General features: G+C 40.1%; 1 protein-coding gene across 1 annotated transcript; it reads right to left on the reverse strand.

The window, feature by feature from the left end:
- Positions 1-9329: 9329 nt before the first annotated feature.
- Positions 9330-21799, reverse strand: LOC124063246 (transcription initiation factor TFIID subunit 4-like). Its single transcript, XM_046396694.1, is given in 16 exon segments — positions 9330-10843; positions 10971-11090; positions 11200-11256; positions 11578-11703; positions 11800-11930; positions 12022-12191; positions 13460-13571; positions 13991-14126; positions 14282-14506; positions 15854-15943; positions 16369-16491; positions 16648-16803; positions 18062-18181; positions 18942-19096; positions 20233-21045; positions 21206-21799. Coding segments are annotated over 16 exon segments (2970 nt in total). The 5' UTR covers positions 21474-21799; the 3' UTR covers positions 9330-10675.
- Positions 21800-22129: the final 330 nt, after the last annotated feature.

Raw genomic sequence — 22129 nt, forward strand, 5'->3', positions numbered from 1 at the left:
GTGAAGTTTTTTCCACATGCAGATAAACTAGGAGAGCATCACAGATGTGCACTTAACATGTAATGTTTTTTCTGATATAATCTTAGCATATAGCCAGGTTATGAGTAGGCATATACCCTGAGGGAGCACTGTAGACACAGTCAGGCCAGTCATCCATCCATCCATACATCCCTCCATACCATTTCCTCGCATTCTCCATCAGTGACTTTCATTTTGTCTATGATGGCTGGAGGATGTGAGCGGACAGAAAAGGATGTGGAAAGGAGAGAATGGCCCAAGTATGATTGGATATCTATCTAATGGCTGCTTTAGTGGACTGCCGGACCGCCCCTGGACCCAGACATAGCACACACTGAGTGAAATGGAGATGGCAGGGGCGGTCTGTGTCCCGAGTCTTCTCCAAGTAATGCATTTACAAGAAGCAATCCAAAGTGTGCTGCCCTTCGTAATAAGAATAAACAAATAGCAATACTGCATTGGCTTTATTGTCTTACATCAATGTTGATTTATTCACAGCTGTGGTGGGCTATTGTATGCAGATTGCCTGATGCCCCTGCAGTGAACTCCTCATCTAATCCTTTCAGAGAGTAGCTGCACTGCAGGGGAGGAGTGGACTCCCAGGAGAAATGAGAGCAAGTTCAAACAGTCAAGAGAACCACAAAACCAAGCAGGGAAACAATCCTGAAACTCTACACTGGCCTTTCCATCAGTCACCACATCAACAAAAGATATTCAGTTCACACAAAGATTCCTTAAGAACCACAGTTTAGATGTGCAGGTAGGATGAGTGTTATGATGAGAGTCATTTCAAAGAGGCATAAAGGCGGCTAAAAGCTGAGACTGAAAGCGATAATGTTTCCTCCCGGGTCAGTAAGACCACACCCCAGAGAGAACAGCTGCAGCTGACCGCATTATGGCTGGCGAGGGACAGAGATAAAGGAGTGAAGCTCTGGGCCCATAGTACCGCCTGAAATCAGATTTAGATTCCATTCTTACATCCAAATCATATTATGCTGCACAGCTATTCACAGAGTAGCTATCTATCACTCGCATACACACACACTGTCAACATGATCCTACCATCTGTCAGTACTTACCTACACAGGCCTTCAAGATACGGCCCTGATGGAGCTGTTGTATTCGGTATTGCTTTGACATCTTTTCTGCCATGTGCGCATGCTTTGGTTTAGAAAACAGGTGCACAACTCTTTTGTAAAACTTTTGTATTAACATGTTTCTGCATTTGCTGATGAAATCTTCAGACCTTTTTTCATGTACATCTGTGAAAGAAATAAACAGTCCGCATCCAGGTGTTTTATGACCCATTAAATGCTTGCTGAAAAAAAAAACCAGACTGACATGTTTGATTTACGAGATCTTAATGCAACAATAAAGGCTTTGCTTTTCATGGTTAAAATCTAAAATATTAATCTGAAGATGCAGCATTGGGAATTGGAAAAGTACAACAGGCAGGCTGAGAAAACCCCCTGACAGAAAAAATGTTCTAATTGTTTTGCTTGGTGTGAAATGTCTTAGATTCAAATCCCCCTTGTACTCTCTTGTTTGGTTCCAAATGTTCCATTTTCTTCATTTTCACACACAATAGGGCCTCAAGAGTTTACGTTCTACCTTATGAGGGACTTAACTAATTGAGGCTCTTATTTCCTTCGGATTCCTTTATGTTACTGCTGAGCTCCTAACTAAATTTCATGATGGTTTGTATAATCTCTATAGCCTATAAGCCTGAGAGTTCTGTCCAAAAAAAATATTTATTCCAAATCTCTATTCTGCACAAATAAGGAACTATATAGATAACCTACCTTTGCTTCTTTACCTCTATCTCTAACAGCTGAAGATATACAGATCAAACTCACATTACCCCCACTGTGTCTATGACTGTACCCGCAGTAAAAGGTCAGCTGTTGATTGGTGCACCGTGTGACCACATAATCAACGAGGAGGATGATTTGATGTGCCACTGGGATGAGACATCATTTGGCTTATGGAATAATGTGCAATATTTCAAGTGGCAAAGCTAGCTGTGGTGCTTTATGGTGCTCATTTATGGCAAAATTGACCCAGCTTCAAGGAAACAGTGATGAAACAAGCATTACGTCAAATAAAGTTACTGCTTTATTTCAAAGTACAGTTCAATTACTGACATGTTACTACTCTGTTTCTGAGGCTTGCTTGCTATGTGTTCTGTTTAAGAATTTGGTTATTATAATAGATAAATAGAAGTTGCAGGAATGATATAGATTTGATGCAAAGTAGTTTGATGATGGACACACACACACACAATGCATACACATACATATACATGTGTATATATACATAAAGAATAACCTATTTAACATTCAGCATTCATCATAATTATCTTTTTTTTTTCCTTTTTAGAGAATTTCCAGAGAACTAACAAAATTTTAGAAAAAGTGTGCAGACAAGAGTGAAACATGGATAACTTGAAAATAACATTTTTGCAGTACGAGACGATCAGAACTGCACAACTGACTACAAAGTGAGAACATGTAAATGTTCTTCATGATGACACACACTTTACTCTTTAAGAACATTCCACAGAACATCAGATGGACTTTGGACTTTCTTTTTTTTTTATTTATGTTTTCACATAATGGATACAAATTTCTGCTCTTATGGTGCACTTATCTTTGAAATCTCTCACTAGGTCAGTTCTGTAAAGCCACTTCTGGGTAATTAACCTGTTCACTCCTGATTGTAATCGTTGTTTTACAGCCACTTAACGTCAGTCATAGGAACACTTTATAAATGATCATTATTGCCCAAATCTCCATACTTGAACTCACTCTGCAGACCTTTTGAACCAAGAGTTGACAAGACGTAGCAGGGAGGTTTTGAGGTCAAGCCATAAGATTCATATTCTTCTACAGTAATCACACCCTATAATAATAATTGTATAAAGTGAAACGGCACTAGACTTTCACTGAATGTAATATTAAAGACCTTTTCTTTTATTTAAGGAAAATGGTTTGACAAAGTCCGAGCAGCCAAGTGGATGGGCTACCAGCAGACCTTGCCTGTAATTGATGGACACTTGGCATGCTCTGCGTGGCTGGCGATTTGTAGAATCCATAAAAAGAGATGTTGAGGTAATTATGTTTGTCATGATATATTGAAAGCAGGAAGCAGCAAGCTAATCGGAATGGCTGACAGCTGTAGCATGCAGATGCTATCAGACCTCTTGTCCATGGCGATAAAATGAAAGTGGGTCATTTTAACAGGTAACAGCTGTTCATAGCTAATTTGTTCAATTATGCACAGAGGATGCAGGTTTCTCAGCCCTGAGGGACCTCCTCTTCCCTGTCCCTGTGCTTCCAGAATGAGCTGAGTAATGGAAATCCATATCCAACATGCAGCATAGTAGAAAACACAGGAAACACCAGCAGGGACACTTGGGTCCGTGATGATAAAGGATGTTTCTTGTGGCACAGTCATGTCACAGAGGACAAAGTCAGTGCTAATTATTGTCAACATACTTATTTTGAGTCATGTCTTTGTCTTTATGATAGCAGGTTGGAAATGCTGTCTCATATAGCTTTACAAATGATCAGCTGTTGCTGTTGCTTCACTGTTGACAAGTTCAAGAAACACAACAGAAAGGCATTATGGGATAAAGTTTGTCATTTAGAATTATAATGTTATTGTTATAGATGAGAGGTTGTCTAGCCAGATTGATTTAGTGCCATGAAATTTTCCTTCACAGCATAGGTATACCCTGACCTTTTAGATAAAACTTTGATTTGGGAACCTGCCATGACTCTGGAATTGTCAATCCAGCCTCTTGTTATTTTCTATTACTATAGTACTTTTAATATACACAGTGAACAACGGTTTGTTGAAATATCAAGTCAAGTTGGTTTCATTTACATAATGCCAAATCACATAAGGTATCTTATGACAGTTCATGAAGAGATGAAAGTCTTTAATTTACAGAAACTTGACATGCCTCCAGGATCAAACATTTGGCAACAGTGACAGGGAAAGACTGCCTTTTAAAGGGCAGAAACCTCAGAGCAGACCTGTCTTGACCATCTGCCTTGACTGTGAAATGTATTGCACATACTTTTGAACTTAAAACATATCTGCACACACAACAAATTAGAGCCTGTCACTGTATTTGCTGTTCTTTTCACCTTTTTGACTTTCTTTCTGTTCTCCAAGATCACTTTGAGATTACAGAAATGCATTTGCCTTCTACATGCTCACAATGTCCTTCACACACACGTGCACACACGCACACACACACACACAACAAACACTCCTCAGTGAAAAGTAGCAAACTGTGCAAATATTTCAAAGCTTGAATGTTTCTCATTATAATCCTAAACCAAACCTTTCACATCTGACAGCTACAGAATATCAAGACACTCTTTTTTTTCCTATTTATTTATTAACTTGGAAATCAGACTGACATTTCTTATTCAGTGAAATGATATATAATGTTGACATCTGTTGATTTTCAATGTTATAATGTGAAAATTTAATTGTAGATCTTTCCAGACTATTCAAACTGTGCATACAGTAACATTGAACTATTGAACTAAGTAATTGCTGGACCAGGTTTGCTATATATTCTGCCCAGTTTAGTATTTCATCAATGATCAAAATCATTTATTAGCTGCAAAACTGTAAATAATCTACAGTTTGTTGCTTTTCTTGACACCTTTTGTTCAGGTATACTTTAAAAAATTATGTACAAGTGTACAAGTTTGGCATGTGCAACCTTTTTGAATATGAGCATTGTTTGTTCAAATAAATGTTCAAAGTACGAGAAACGGAAGCAGCGTTGTTTCCCACCAGAACTTTGAATAAAAGAGCAGGAAACATTAAGAATAATTAGGAAGAAAGTGTCATATAGTTTGACAATAATCATTGCCTAATTTCCCCTTGGGGATGAATGAAGTCATTTATCTATCTATCATTCATCAAAAGTACACAGAGGTGTGATTGTATTTATCTCACTTCTCATGCAATTTAAATGTTTTGAAAATACTTCCAGTTCTCAGTCTCAAAATGTCAAAACTGCAGCTGAGACTTCTTTGCACCTGGAGGCAGCTTTTGTTTTATTGAATTGTTTTTGTTGTTTTGTTTTTTTTGTTTTGTTTTGTTTTCTTCATTTTTTCTCCTCTTCCAGAGCTGGTGCTCCATCCACACCTCCTGTCAAGTCTCAATGAGCCCCTTCTGCTCCAGTGATGGGAGCAGAGTTCAAAATAAGGAGCGAATGACAGTTGTAAGGCCAAAACCTCGAGCACACCTGAAATCCTCTGATACAGAGATGTCAGAAACAAAAACAAACACTTTTGTTGGACCTAAAACAATTCTTAAGTCATGCTGAGTTTCTGCTGAACAGGTAAGCATGCTTTTGTTTAAGTGGACTGATGCTTTTGGGTACATCCATCCATCTGTTTGGATCACAGTGGTAAATTTGACAACCTACAGTTTAATAGTGGCTAACCAAATAGTCTGCGTGGTTTGCATTTGCTTCCCAGAATTGTTAAATAAGTTTGCTCTGCACTTGTGTATTTGTTGTTTCACATGAAAGATTTTAAGCCACAGTAGCGGCATGGCGGCAATTTCATTTACTGAATTAGTTTTTTCCAGTGCTTTTATTTTACGACCAAATCAGCCTGATCAGCCCCAGTTTTACCCTGTGTTTAGTGTTAATTCACAAATGTTGTCATGCTAAGACACTGAGCTAAGACAGTGAACATGAAAAAAAATATTTGCATGAGAGCATATTAGCATGCTGATGCTAGCCTTGCAGCACTGCTAACATGGCTGCAGACTCTTTTTGTGCTTTGTCTTGTCTTGTTTGAGGTGGATGTGAAGGGTGGGAAAAGGTTGTGTCAGGTACGTCGATGCACATCAGTAGTCAGATGAATCAGATTGTGATTGTTGGGTTGTTGCCATGTTGACACCACTGCTGATCAAATCTAGTCTAACCACACATGCTTATTCCTGATCAAGCCGGTTAAAAGCAGTTTTTATTAGTTTTAGTTTTGGGTGGAATTTTGCAAAATTTTATCAATTGCTTCTTATCCAGTTACAGATATTTAATGTGAGAATTACTGAATCCAAGTTTAATTTCCATTATCTTAATAGTGATCAATGTCTCAAGAGTTTTACTTTCAGCTGTGCTGCACTTTGTTTCATCAATTATTTCTGTAAGTCCTGACATTTTTCTTAACTTGGGCCGTCAGTGTTGAACTATTAGTGAACATTCTCATGTGACAAACGGCGCTAATTCGTTTTGTTGGCTCGTTATCTTTTCCTGGCAGATGAGTAATGTTCATTTTATTCCTAGTCACCAACGGTAATCTACGATCCAAATTGCCTACCTCCCAAAAAGTTACGAAACTCATTTCTGACTGCCAGTGACAGGCATCTATGTGCTATATTTAGACCACCTGCAGGACTAGGCAAGCAGTATGGGAGCACAACGAAGTCTTGTTCGCCACATTTTAAGAGTCTATATTGCGCTTCTGGAATATGTCAAAATGTGTGAAATATATACACTCATTTTCATAGCTGTCACTCAAAGACATTATCCTGTGAGCAGCCAGCAGCCTCTCATTATGCAAAATCAAACAAGACAGTGGAATTGAGTTTGGTGTCCCAGAGTAACATAAGCAAATATAGCCTGACAACTCATATTGGAGTAGACTTAGACGTCTGCCTACGACTGGATATCAAGACAACGAAGACAACTGTTGGGGCAGCTACAGGCACGAGATACCTTGTCTGTAGAAGGAATAAAGCAAACAACCTTCTAAGCCTCAAATCCACCAAATCTGAAGGAATACGAGAAAGTGCTTTGGTGTGATCCTTAATGGAGACGTCCATCTGTGTGTGTGTGTGTGTGTGTGTGTGTGTGTTTGTTTCTGTGTTTTGCGAATAAGATCCACAGCTCTTCCACACAGCAGAAGTAAGGAAGCCGATGCTTGAATAAAATCATACAGCAGCTGCGTATAAACAAAAGTAACATTAATGAGCGTGTTATTGCTTTAATTGGTAGGATTCAGTCATTTTCTAAGTTCAGGCGTACAGTGATATGCAATATGCGCGCCAAAGTCACACAAACCATGATGATAGATGACACATGTTCACGGGGTCTGCAGCTGTCAGACATGACTGTGTGGGATTCAAAGGTGGGGTGACAGTGCCCTCCTATGGAGCCACTCTCCTGTGCACCTCAGGTACAACACCTCAGATCTGCTTGCTCCACCAGACAGAGACCTGCCAAGTTTAACGAGGGATCGCAGACAGTTTCTTACGACCATTTACAGTCCTGACACTGGGAGATTTTGACAAAGGCATCTAATAAAAACATGTGCAGACAGTGGAGATGTAATGGGAAGAGAGTCAGTGCAGCTGTATTTTATCTTTGCATCAATGCAACGCTATTGCCAAGGCGCTCAAAAGGCTTTCATACTGTGCAGTAGATCATTTAAAAAACGAAAAGGGTGACCAAACTTTTCCCCTGGAGGGTGTCTAAATTAAGACTTTATGCAGGGCCACAGGCCAAAAGCAAACACCTATGATATATTTATAAACAGTAAACACTATGATATATGATATAAACACTATATGTATGATATTGTGTGTGTGTTGGCCAATTGAACCAACTTTGGCCAATCCTGCCCCTTTAAAATATCCCCCATAAAATGTCACCCTAGCAAGTGAATAGATATGATTTTGTGACTATTGGACATAAACACCTTCATCCACTTAATCCAAAAACTCATAAATATTATTTTATTTCCTCCGACAGCCATTTTGAGAATACAATCTGAGAAAAAGACACAATGATTTAGGCCTATTTTGTCATTGAGGCTCACACTGTAAAATATAACAGTAATGAAGGACAACTGTTGGTGTAAGTCGACGGCATTTTGTTCTTTTTGTTAGGGTTGCATGTAATAATTATGACAATAGCAACATCTCCAGTGTCCTTGTCCTTTATTTCCCCTCTAAAGTCACATAGTTTGAACTTTATTAGACAAGGACTGCCATTAATACTTGACATGTAAGGAGTAAGTGGTGCGATTGTCAGAGCCTGTGATTAAAATTCATTATGGCCAAAACATCCTTTGATCATGTTTGAAGGTTAGAGGGAAATTAATTCTTTGTGTACAGTCTTATCCTGCAGTAATGGATTCGTAATCATTTATTTGAGGACTTGGCCTCACCCTCCCTCAGAGTGAGGGAGCATAATAAGTACAAAATATTAAAAATGAAGTTCTTAGAGATACACTCATGTAGGAAGGATTGTATTTTGTACTGCTACTAATGATCTGATAGGCTTTTATAACATAACATTTCTCTTTTTCTGGAAGGACATTTTGGTCTGTGATAATAATTTAACCATTTTGAAGAGCATGCACAAAAGCATGGTTAGATGAGATGATCACTTTAGGAACAGGAAATCAGAGCACTCAAGACAGTGAAGAATGAAATGCTTGGAATTATCAAGTTTTGTCTCTTTTGAAAATCAAGATTTCATTTAATTTCAGGCACAGAGTGGTGGACGCAGACTGAGAAAAAACTGCTAAAGGGATAGGTCATATACTTTTGACATACTGAGGAACAAACTGCTGAGACTGATGCGTGGACTCATCTGGTAAGTTAGCAGACCTTGTAGATAAAGATTTCCCACTGAGTCATTATCTAGTGTTACTGAATTAAAAAGCAGCAAATTGAACCAGTTAACAAAATTTAATCAAAATCAAAATCACAGCACTAAAAAAAAAAAAAAAGGTATTAACCAACACAAAAGCAAATGTCATCTGTAGCTTATTTTTGCCACTTCAATTTGTATGTGAAGAGCTGCTGTCGTAATAGCGGCTGAGTTCATGTTTATGTATGCAGCAAGTAAGCCTCACCAACTTGTGTCAAAACATTCATTCAAATCAATAAAATAATAAAGTTATGTTTTGCAGCAAAAGTAATTTGTCTGAACAGTGTCTTCAGAAAAACCTAAATGTATTAAAGATCCTTTTTCAATGTGCTTTGTGACTGAGTTAGTTGCTCTCTGTTCAGTACTGCTGAAATTGTGGTTGCAGTGTTTTATTTATTGTCAACAATAAATGTATTATTGTAAACAATAAATAAAACACTGCATCAATTCCAGATTATAATGAATTCTATACTTCTGTCTCTGCTCAAGGCCTCATAAACACTCCACTTCTAATTCTTAATTCTACTGCTATTGTAACTGATGCTTCTTTGACGGTGTGTGTACACAAACATTTGAATTCGGCTTGAATCTGAACTACTGCATGAAGACCTGAAATTATGACAGTCAAGACCTTTGTTTTTGTTTTGTTTTAATAGAGATCATTTTCTCTCAATCCATTGTAAAATAGCAATTAAAAACTTTTCTTTTTAATTCAGATATTTACATATGAACAAATGGCTGTGCAAAATTTACAAGACATTGGCAAGAAAGCTTCATATATTTGTCTTATTTCTCATATATATGAAAAATAAGACAAACTTTCCTGATTAGAAGTAAACCAATAAATCTACAAATAGCAAACCTAAGCATGTACAGTAATAAAATTTTGCCAATAAACATTATTTAATAAACCAAGAAAAGGTATAAAGATCAAAATTAGTATGTGCACTACAAATATAAAAAGTTATAAAGTGGGTATGTTTGTCTGATTGACTAGTTTTAGAAAACTTTCAAAGTGCCATCCTTTCATGCCCATGTTTGCTCAACATGACCTAGAATCTGAATACAAAGTGGAATCTCGCTTTTGACCACTGTCGGGAACTCTCACAGTGAAAACACTTCAACGGTGAGAGTTCAAGTACCAACACGTGACACATAAATAAAATGTAAAATGTGTTCCATCAAGAAAACACAAACAAAGACAGTGCACAATAAAACATTAAAGCACATGTCCTACAAATTTGGAGAGACTGGACAGGTGAAGCTGGTCAACACATTCTAATCCATATGGCTTAACTTGGTAAAAAGGCAACTCAGTAGATGACAAGACTAGTCAGGATTAGTCCCAGTAAAACAATCCACAGGCATTGACATGATGCTAAAATATTATATAAATGTGTAATAACTTTAAATCTCTGTTAAGAATTTAAATAACAGAGTGTATGTGTTAACATGGACAGGAAAATGTAGCAATACTGCAGTTTTGTTATCATTCTTTTGCACCTGAATGTTGAACATTAATTTAAACTGGAGCCACTTCACAGAGATTCGCTGCTACAACACAGATGTGAATGAAATGACCCTGACAAGCTTTCCGGAGCTCAAGTGTTCAGTTCAGTTACAGACATTATTTCGTGTGTGTATGTGCAGCATGAGGCAGAGCAGGAGTGAAGTGAGGTTGGGTGCAACTGTTCCCTAAAGAGCAAACCAAGCTGAGAGGCACGCTGAAATCGGGGTTCCAATATTTGCTTCATCTCCTCACTGAAAGTACAAAAAAGGCCTGTGCTTGAAGATGTTTTTTAAAGCCTGACGTCTTTTCAGCGTTCAAGATAATTTTCTTGCCACAGTCAGACGTCACATCATTCATCAGTGGGTGGTCAAAGAAAGTACCAGCAGAAAGGGTCTGAGCCGCCGGTCCAACTCTTCCACTAAGGGCAACTAGTCATTTTAATGCCTGTGCTATTTGAGGAAGCCTTTATAGAGCAGTTGTGAGTGACTGGTCCCTCTTTCATTCTCCAGGCAAAAGAGCAGGTCCCTGAGGTTGACTCTGGTGATGCGCTGTCGCATAAACTGTCTGGAGCCTGCTCCACTGGAGCCCCCAGGCTGGGAAGGGCCTGACCCTGAGCCCTGCAGTGTCAAACAGAGCAAAGACAAGAAAGACATGTAGTTGTTTAGTGACCTTCTCTTTACACATTTGAAGTAAAAATAAAAATAAGCACAAATATTCTCTGGCAAATGGTTCCGTTTTGCTCGCCTCTGCACTGGCACCCCTAACAGGAGAGTCCATTTTCCGTTTTTTCCTCGGGCCAATTGCTGCCAGTGCTGTTAAGTTGGCTTCTCTCTGTCTGATCTGAGCCAGCTCCTGCTGCTGCATCTGGAAATACAAGCAGTGACAGATCATAGATTACTCTCACAAACAAACTAATCACAATGACACACAGTAAATGTAATCACATAGTTCATTTATTGCAGCGTACACTTACCTCTTTGGCCTTCTGTTTAAGTCTGAGCTGCTCTGGATCCTCTTGCCGAGACCGAGACTGCAGGAAGGTTACGGACATTTTAATATTTCAAGATGGATACGTTCAATTTATTCAACTGTTTTATTCATTCACACAGTCAGCTAGCAGATCTGTTCTCTCATGACAGTTAGCAGGAGAAATGTATACTAATGTCACTGAACCAAGATCACTCACTCGCCTCGTCTATGCAGGACAGAGCGTACAATTTTTTACTGTAAATGATACCATGAGTCCGAAAAATATAACCTCCGAATAAACCCCTTGAGATGTTTCATCTCGTTTTCAAAAGGGCCCAAAACAAACACTAACAAGAGTGAATCCTCTCTTATATATTGATACCTTGGCAGCTTTCAAGAGAATCTCTCGTTCCTGCTCTTCCTTCTTTTGTTTCTCAATCTGATCCAGCTGCTCGAAGAATTTAAGCTGGGTTCGCACGTCGCTGACTTGCTCATAATGCTCATGCTCCTGACGGCGCAAGAAAGGGGAGAGAGAGGTGAAGATTAAACACACTAAATGCCAACGGGACTCAAAAGCTCTCAAATTACTGCGTCTAACTATCACCTTGAAGGTTACGTTCTTCTGCTGTGCCACTTGAGACACTTTTTCCAGCAGGTCTTGTAGTCGCTGCTGCGTAGCGTGGGAAATATAGGTGATCACATCTGAGCCGAGCTCGCTGACACCAAACTTCTTACCTGTCACAGGAGGAGTGAGGATAAAGATTCAGACAGTGTGTTTGACAGTATTGACACACTGTCAAATTTCAGTCATGGTTGTGGGTCTTACCAATCTCCAGAGCTCTCCGGGTGAGTAAAGAGGTGGAGAGGAAGGTCTCGTCCTTACAGGAGCGAGTCAGCGTCCCAACAAGCTCCGAGTTGGTGGCTAAAATATGAGCGTTCTCCTCTGACAAGTTGACACCAGCCATGGAGGCCACATCATTGATATCATCATCATCCCTGGATGAAACAGAAAAAGTGACAAGCCATAAACAGCAAGGCATTTCAAACCTATCTGAAGTGAGATCACTTTTCTACATTTACACTAAATAATCCCAGATATTTCATTAAGTTGCAGTCATCTCTTATGGTTGAACAAAAACCCAAAACAGGTAGAAAAATACTAAGATTATTTATCACCATAATTACTAAGTCTGACCAGACAACCACATTAATCAAACATTTAGGGCAGTTCACATCTCATTTTTCTACAAACAAAACATATGTCATCAGAAAAATGGCATAATTAAGATGCTGGAATCACATAAAATGTGTGAACACGATGGCTTTAAAGTGCAAAATATCTGTCACAATGCATAGTTAAATGTCTTTGTCCTCACTATTTAATTTATATCATGTCCACAAAAAGGGCGGTGTTTGGAGGGGTGGCTGCTTTTTAATTTGAAACATCAAACACAGCGTGATTACTCCACTCTTACTGGCAATATATCCAAAATGCAATATAGGTGTTTTCACTGAATAAAAACTGAAAAAAGTTTTCTGTCTCTCAATCATATCACTATTTTATGCTCACAAAATGGGTTTCGCATCATAAACCAGTCGTATTAGTTACACTACAGTCTAATGGATATGATACAACAGGCCTGTAATAAATCCTACAGCTGTCTGTACAACCAAAGTGCCACAAGGTGACATTAAGGCTTTACTCTTTCTTTGTGAATGCCTTACTTGACACTGTGTCAGAAAAGAAGTAACTACCATGATATAATACCCATGACCCGCTTATGAGGTCATTAGTTATCTTAATTAATTAACTGGGTCATTCAGATAATGACTGCATTAATTAGCAGGCATGGCTGTGTTAAACGATTTATCATTAAACGACAAAAGGGAACAGCACAGAAACGAGGACGATAACTCCTAACACTGTCAACTTCCTGACATCAGAGAAAATACACAAAGGCTGCAATTAACTATTACTTTCATTATTGTATACTCTGACAATTATTTTCTAGATTAATCGAAAGTCTATAGATTAATTTTCCGTCATTTGGCTAAACAATTTACCAATTAATTTCAGGTCCAAAACACATGAAAACAACTTTTCAAATGAAAAAGTAGAAAGCACGTTTGAAACACCAAATATTGAATACAAAAATTTTTGTACAATCCCAAAGGCTATTGATAATGGAAAATATTGAAAGTAGGGACCTCACAAATACATGGGATGCAGTCACTGATGATACTTATTTGAATTTGTCACAAACCTGAAGGTTCCCCCTCCTGCTTCCTTCAGCTTGTTTTTCTGAGCAACAGTGATTGGGGACTGAGTGACTACGTGTACTCCTTTGGCCCCTGGAGCGAACGTCTGCTTCACTGCTGGAATCATTTTTAGAGACACACAAAGACAGATGCAAATTCATTTGCTGCCTAACTGTGAAGAATGAATTGTAGAGTCTCGTCTGAAACGTGCTATGCGGTTAATCTAACTTCTGACTGCAATTACAGACAGAGTCCACAAGGTGGCAGTACTCCCATACTGTACAAAGAAAATTGGTATGGCCAAACAGTGAGACTCAAATGCATTTTCATATTTGTCAATGACTTTCTGTAAAGAGTTTATTCAGCATCTGCATCTGTCCACAACCTCCCACTGTCCACTGTATGACACACCACATGAAGAAAACATGAGAACAACACGCCACTTTAACATGCCTAATGACTAATGATGAACTGCATATTCAGTTCACTGTGTGAAAGAAATAAAAAAAAAGTGTGAGTGACTGCTGAACACACACCTGTCTGCATTTGTTTGACCACCTGCGGCTGGCCCACGATGATGCGGCTATGAGACTGTCCTCTAAGCGTTACCATGGGAGACTGGGCTAGTGTCACCTGTGGCCTCACAATTGTCCCCTGTTGCTGGGGCACTATCTGCGACATTCAGAGACACACAGTGAGATACACAAAATAAAAGCCAAGCCAAGAATAGAAGTATAAACTCTTACATGCAAGGTTTCCACTTCCATGTACATGCCAAAGATTAAATTCATATACAAGTAATAATGTCCCACAAGCAGCAAAATTACCAGTCCAGGTTTACTGTGAGGCGCCTGAGTGAGGCTGATAACTGTGGTTTTGGTACCAGCAGTGCTGGTGACTGTTGTGGCAGCAGTGGAGAGAGGAGGTCGCAGCACCACAGCGGTGAGGGCTGTGGAGGCTGCTGCGGCTGGAGTGCTAGTCTGAGGCAGCAGGCTCTGCTGGATGAAGGCTTCTGAATCTGGGGTCATCTGACGCAGTGCTGGGAGACTTCTCTGTAGGCAGACAGAGGACACAAAAGGTCAGTGTGTGTTCAGTTTGAGCCACTTTCCACACGCTAAGGAAAAGAATTCAGTTTTTTTAGGTACATCTAATGAAACGTTCAGGTTTTGCTTTCATATTTTTAAAGTTCCAGCTACCAGATGTTCCACCGGAAAAAATAAGAGCTATTTGCATTTATGACTACTTACTCAAAAACTTCTCAAGCTCCTTCACAAAGGCAGCACATCAGAAGTCAGTGTGGACTTAAACTGTGGATCCCCTTTCATAACCACCAGCCAAAACCTCTATGCATTTACAGTCCATCTACACATGTTTACATACTACTACAAACGTGTTATTTTAATTTTCGTATCCTAATATCCTTCATGCCATCTATGAAAGACTTGCACCAGATGAGGAGAGTGAGGCAGAATCCAGAACATTTTGTCAGTGGATGAGACAGTGTGACACTGAGCATCAGCCCGTCCCAGAGTGGTCTCACTTTTACTACCACCTTACTGTACATCCCTCAGTCGTACTAAGGAATTCTTTTCCTTACAGAAAGCGCAAAGTTTAAGCCCGCTAACAGCAGGATTAGTTGTCTTTCTTGGATGCAACGATGCAGGATATCTGTACATACATGCAGAACATTGCCAAGGAGAAATTGGGCAACTCAAAGAGTCTTGCCCAGGTGTAAGAGAGGACATAAAGTGTGATGTGGATGAGAACTTGAGGCCAAATGCAGATAACAACTATTTGTTCCAATTTGACCAGAACTGCTTGGTCAAACCAAATGTCCCGAACTGCAGGACGTTTAGTTTGGTATGCAAATTTCTTGGTGACCCAAACAATTGCTGTCAAAATAGTCTATTTATGTCTACTTCTTCCAATCAGCTTGCTAAAAGCTAGTGACAGCTCAAATAACTGGTCGCTCAGTTAACCGGGGCTTTTTGAAATAATCAGAAATAATAAGCATTGGCTGATACCTGCGCTTACAAGGCTGAAAAACCTTCTTTTTTTATTTTATTACATATAAAATATTTCACTTGCATGATATCTCTTCTGACATACTGTACCTCTCTTTTTTAAATACCAGTCATATTCAGACAGTTACTGCAGACAATAACATTCGCATAACATAAATGTAATGTTCATTTAAGCTAAGCAATTTTGTGTCTCATAATCAAATGCAAAAAAACTACATCAACATAATTGCTCAAGCACTGCTAAAACCCATCCTTCACTTCCAACAAGACAATGACTTGGCTTTACCCACATAGTTTATGGACGAGGTGTCAGAAATAAGGGGTCCTAAGAAAGCTGGGTGACACCAGGGCGCACTGGTGTGTCATCGATCTTACCTTCAGGAAAGGCACAAGATACGGCTGTGGTGAGGAGTTGAGCTCTTGGTACAACCTACTGGTGAAATCTTCAGGCTCTATCTTCGCTTCCTGTTGTACAATAAACAGAGAGAAGGATCAGAACAATAAAAAAAACAAAAATAGATGGTATGGCAAGAACAGGTGTGAAGATGCAGACAGACACAGGACAGGACAGGACCCTTTGAACACAGATATCAGAATCAGAATCAGAATCAGAATTCCTTTATTAATCCCTGGAGGGAAATTCTTGTTTCTACAGACAATTGCACATGCAGTATTCCCGACCAAGAAAGGAGAAAAGTGCAGAGTATAAAAATAGGATAAAACAAAAACTAAAATCTCAAGTACAGGTATTTACAGAAAAACTAAAATCTCAAGTACAGGTATTTACAAACAAGTCTCCTTCGAGCCGGATATGGTGATGAAGAGAGAGAGAGATGAAGAAGATGGAGGGGGAAAAAAGACAGAAAAAGAAGAAGAGGAGAAAGATTTACCAGCAGGTTCTTGACCAGCTCCTTGACGTTTGCCGTAGTCTCAGAGGACTGTTTTCCACTGGATGCCAGCTTGATCAACGTGGACAGAAAGTTTCTACACTTTTTCACATTCTCCAGCGTCTCCTGCAAGCACATACGCACAAAATGTCGTTTCTTCTTCTTCCATGTACAAATGAGATTTACAGAAGGTGGACAAATGTGAATCAGAACACAAGAATGCCTGAAAACTGAAAGGCAGAAAATTACAAAGACAAACATATTGAAGGTTAGAACTCTTACAGCTGTGACAGCTGTTGGAGTGACAGGGGTCCCGGTGGTTCCCAGGGGCCCTACCCTCTGTGTAACTGCTGTGACTGCAGTTCCAGGCTGCACTGTGGTGGCTGTTCCTAGCGGCTGTCCAGGGGTTGTGGCAGTCCCTCCCAGCATGATGGTGTTCTGTGGAAGTCAGTAAATGTGCAGTCATGAGATATAAGACTCATGAAAATGACAAGGTCAGAGTAACAGCTTTGACATGTCTGGTCCCGAGGCAGACACTTTCAGCTTCACCAGGACACAATATAATATTTTTTTTTCCCCCATAAGCTTTATTTTCCCAGGAAAGAGTTGTGTTAGGTATTGTGTGTTTTCTATTACAGAACATTCCCTGATATTTATGCAACAAGCCCAATTAGGTATCTCAACAATTCTCTAAATCAATAGATTTCAAAAGAAATGTACAAAACAGAAAATGAAAAATCTGTCAACAACTTTAATAAAACATATTAATCTAAAAGGGAAACGCCATGGTAACCTGAACAAAATCAAAAAAGAAATACAACCAGTGATGTTAAATGTTAATAAAAACAATAAAATACAAATGTGCTGGCCTTGATACAAACCCCTTCTCCCCATCCCTTCACTGTACAGTTGCCAGGCAAAACAACATGACAATACAACCTATGAAATCGGTTGTGTGTCTGTTTTAATCCAGCATTTCAGAGTAGGAAATCAAACTGGTAATGCCTAGTTTTGCCAGGACTTAAAACCTGACAATAACATTCATTCCAGGAAATTACTCCTATCTTCCAAATTTTGCAGAGCTACAGAGCTGTGCCCAGCAGGTGGACACAAAAACATGGATTTAAACTTCTAGTGAAAAGCTGTGCGAATACCTGCATGAGGTTAGGGAAAGATGGACCTTAGGAAAAGAGGGAACAACTTGACAGGTTGGCTTTTGACAAGGCCACAAAAGACGCACTTTATGTTTAGAGTGATGTGGGCAGGCGAGAGTAGGGCAGTTATGATGTTGATGCCAATGATGTCATCGGTCTCTCTGAGTCACAGGAAGCGTGTTTCAGAAGCGGCTGGTAAAAATTCTGTCACAGGTAGAATTTATTTAAGTGTCAAAAGTCGCTGGTAGAGAAGAAAACATTTTCAGTGTGTGAAACATCCGTTATGTTCATGTCAAAAAAAGTAACATGCTGTCAGTCAACACCATGTTTTTACAAAGGGTTTGCTTTATCTCAATCATTCATTAGTTACAGTGTTCTCTATCAGCATGAATGATATTTTGAGTAATGGAAAAGTGTCTTTCATATTAGTTACCACTTGGTGAACGACCCTCTTAGATTCACCTGACAACTTTTAACGGCATTTGGTGCTTGACGACTTCACACAGAATTAAACACCTGAAAGGGACATGCACTGGCGTTACCTGCAGCACAGGGGGCCTCTGCAGGGCGGTGGTGGCTGTCACGGTGGTCTGGAGTGTGGAACCTTGTTTAACAATGGTGGTGGGGGTAACCGGACGAGCCAGCAGTGACGCACCTGGAGCCTGCAGAGCAACAGGGGATATGATATTTTCTTCTCCATTTTGGAAATTTCTTATGTTTTCTTCAGTCATTTCAAAGTTGGATGTGAAACTGCACGCAAGCGGAATGAAATCAGTCCACTATGATAATAATTTTGATTGGTCATTTTCCAAACAGGCAGAATGTGCATGTGAAATTTATCACATCAAACACGCCTCATTACAATATGTCACAAAAATAAACTTTGTTCATTTTCAATTAACATTTTTTCTACCAATACTGATGCTTATAAACCATATCGGCCAACCCTGAGATCCATTTCGATGAGGGTGCTGGTGTTTGTTTATTGTGTTTTGTTTTTTTGATGAGCTTAAAATCTGTATATCTACAGTGTGAATAGGAATTAACTGGGATCAGCGTGCAATCTAATATGAGGCTCTAACTATACCTCGGTTCTTAACTGTAAGTGAAAATACCTGATACACCAAAATTCTTTTAAAGCTTGTATTAATTTTAATAATACTGTTCTAAAATTGTTGACAAAGCATGTTGTTACAGGATGAGTATAACAACAGTCACAAAGAAAGAGTAATCAAAGTGCATTAATCACATAGGGATAATAACCCAATACATTACACAAGGTTGTTTACCCATGTCAATACTGTTTGTTTATTAGATAATAATGTTTACTTTATTAGATCTGTTTGTCACTGCCTAACATTAATAAGACACATTTTCTGTGTGTGCGACTGTGTCCGTGTTTCCAGTCTACAGTCCTGGTACCTGTAGAGAAGTGATCTGGACAGGAGGAGTGCTGGTGGGGGCTGCAGGTCGTGGTGTCATGGCGCTTTGGGACTGTGACTGAGCCTGCATCTGAGCCAAAGTCTGCTGGTGAATCATCAGCAGCTGCCCACTCTCACTGCGAACCAAGACCATGCCTGCAAGAGGCAAATGTCAGGCAGGTTAAGCTGTCAAAAGTCGGGGCTTTTCGCTCCCCATCAGTGTCGCCAATATAAGTTAAACAGGAAATCTCTGACATGAAGGGTGTGCGAAGTATTCACCTATTAACATGTGGATTTTATGTCAATATGTAATTTGATTATATAAGCACCCACAACACAGTACAACATCAAAATATAACTTTTTCTAGCCCATTTAATATGGACCACTGTATTACAACGCACAGAAGCCTGGTGTTATGGCCTGTTCATTCTCCATAAAACAGGTGTCCGGCTGTGTGATAAGTGACTGGACTCCAGTACAAAGCAATACTCTGACTCAACAAAGTAGTACCAAGCTACAGAGAGGCTTAAGCGGCAAAAGCAAAAACTTTATAGTCTGGGTAGCAAGTATGTACATTAATGGTGTGGCTTTTTTTAATTGCTTTGTTTTGTTGTAGCTTAGCCAGTCACTCTCTGGCTGGGACAGCTCTAAACAACAGATAATTTCCATGCAGTGATATTACTACATTTGAACCATTTATACTGCCCTATGCAAAAAATAAAAGTATAAGACAAAAAAAATGAAAATTATCACATTAACAGCCCATGAAGATGGAATCAAAATTTGCAGTAACATCTGAGGTCACAGACAACGAGTCTAACAATTGCTGCATGAATACTTAAGAGAAACAGCAAATACCTGTTGATATGAGAACAGTTTCCAACTGTCTCTGACAATCCAAAGTAACAGGAATCAATAGATTGGAAATGAATGCTAGTTTGATACACTACAGGAGGGTAAACTGGCTGACTGTTCTCAAGGCTTTTAATCTGCTCTGAAGTTTGTCCGCCTGTAATCTGTTGTTTGTGCCCTCAAAAGACAGTCAAACCTGCGTCCTCTCACCCCACACTAATAAGTCTACGACAAATTCTTGCCTATTCACAACCGAACAGCCAAGAAACATATACAAACAAAACAAAGGTGCGTTTATGTTTGATAGTAACACTGACTATCTGACAGGCACTGCAGCTTGACACCGCCTAAAGAAACACCACTGCTTCACGTCTATCTCGTTTGAGAACACTTTCAGGTGCTCTTAAACTGTTAACTTTTTAATTAAACACCGAGTTACCTGGAGGAAGCTGAATGTTCTGGATATTTGGGGCGTTTTGCTGAGGCTGAGTGAGTCGAGGAGCCAACACCTGTGGAGCGATGGCTCGTACTCCACCAGGAGGAGCGGCAGCAATTGTTGACGGCAGTGAAGTCCTCACGTTTTGCAAAACGGTCGGGCTCCTCATGGTCGCCGTTGTCCCTGTCGCAATAGTTGAAGCCACGACATGTCCACCAGTCTGAATTATAGTTTTTGTGGTGTCGAATTTGTTGACAACGGGGGCAACTGTGCTGCCGACGCTGGCGGCTGTTGGTGATGTTAAAACTGTGGTTGGGTTGCCACCGCATTGAGAGGTGCTGGAGGGAATTTGCATAGGCGGTCTCACAAGCGTGACTGTGGGTACACTTTTCACAGACGGCTGAGACGAAATCACAGTGTTTTGCGCACTTGTAGAAGCAGTTCGAATAATAGTGCTGGGTGTTGCAGACAAAACTGCTACACTTCCCTTGCTCACAGTTACAGGTCCATTGTTGACAGGCGTGACAGTGGGCTGGGAGTTGCTGCCGCTGCTGTCAGCGGATGCACCTCCAGGGATATGACAGTTCATCGCCACGGTACTTCCATTCAAAGTTTGAACACCAGTCGTTCCGTGTTTCCCGACACCAGATGTTGCATCTGACACTACCGTAACGACTCCGCTAGCTGTTCCCGGCTTGGACTGACTTTGAGCGGCTGTCACGCTCGGTCCTGCCGCCGATGTGGTCCCGGCTGCTCCATCCATGCTTGAAGCGTGGGACTCCGTACTGTTAATGACACCTCCTTGCACTCCTATCCCTACAGCAGCGGAAACACATGAAAACAAGGGGGTGTCGAACAACTCTCCGATTCGCATTAGTTTCGGGACACACAAGTGAAGCCAAGTTAGCCACTATCAGTTGAACAACGTGAAGAAAATTAGCTAATGTTAGCTAACCGGAGTGGGCAGCTATCTTACCTGCTTTAGCAAGCTCTTGTTGTGAAAGTCCCATTTTACTGCTCTGAACATTGGAATTACTACCTACAGCTGACTTGCCGACGTAATTTGCTACAGACAGGACCCTGGTTGTTGTGTTGACGCGATCTGATCCTGTTAGCTCAGACTCCAGAGATCCGACTATATCACTAACTACTTTTTCGTCCACCTCAGTGTTGAAGAAAACATCATCCAGCAAATCGGAACCCGCCGCCATCTTTGGCTAGCTACGCTCGCTCTTGAGACGCATGCGCCGATTGGATGCACCGTGAGTGACGTGGCCTCTCCCGGCACTGTGATTGGTTCCTCAAAGGAAATAAAGGTTGGAACAAATGGTTGAGAGCTGCAGTCTTGACTGTCGTTGCCGTCTGGCAGTTCAACGGGAAAACACAACGATACCACTCACAGAGCTTCTCTTGGTGGGACTTCATGGTATCGAGGAGACTCCAAGAAAGTGGCATTGCTGGACAGCATATCTTTACCGAATTATGCACAGTATCGAAGCATTTTCTATCCCTTTAACTTTATCGTAGACCAGTCAAAATGGCTGCGTTGTTTCTATTTTTTCCAGGAGACTCACAGCTGCTCCCTCAGTGCTCACTGACCAGAGCACTGATGTTCTGGAAGTCAAACTCTTGAGAGTGCAGATTACCATTTTACTCAATTGTTTTGCAGAACTATGATCAGACTTTTTGACGATGGAGACGTTGCTTTCTATAGCAACTTTTTGTGGGGTTCAGAGAAGTGTTATTAAATTCATTGTCGGCACAAAATAACACACGCAAACATACTACAAAAAGAAAAAAAAAATCATAAGTCATCATGCTAAGCCGCAGACATCATGATTCACCTAACCTTCAGCACAGAGGCTGACAATAAATTGGAGGTAGTCTCGTGGCCAGGTGT

This window comes from Scatophagus argus, chromosome 8, assembly GCF_020382885.2.
Source record: "Scatophagus argus isolate fScaArg1 chromosome 8, fScaArg1.pri, whole genome shotgun sequence".
NCBI classification, from domain to species: domain Eukaryota; kingdom Metazoa; phylum Chordata; class Actinopteri; family Scatophagidae; genus Scatophagus; species Scatophagus argus.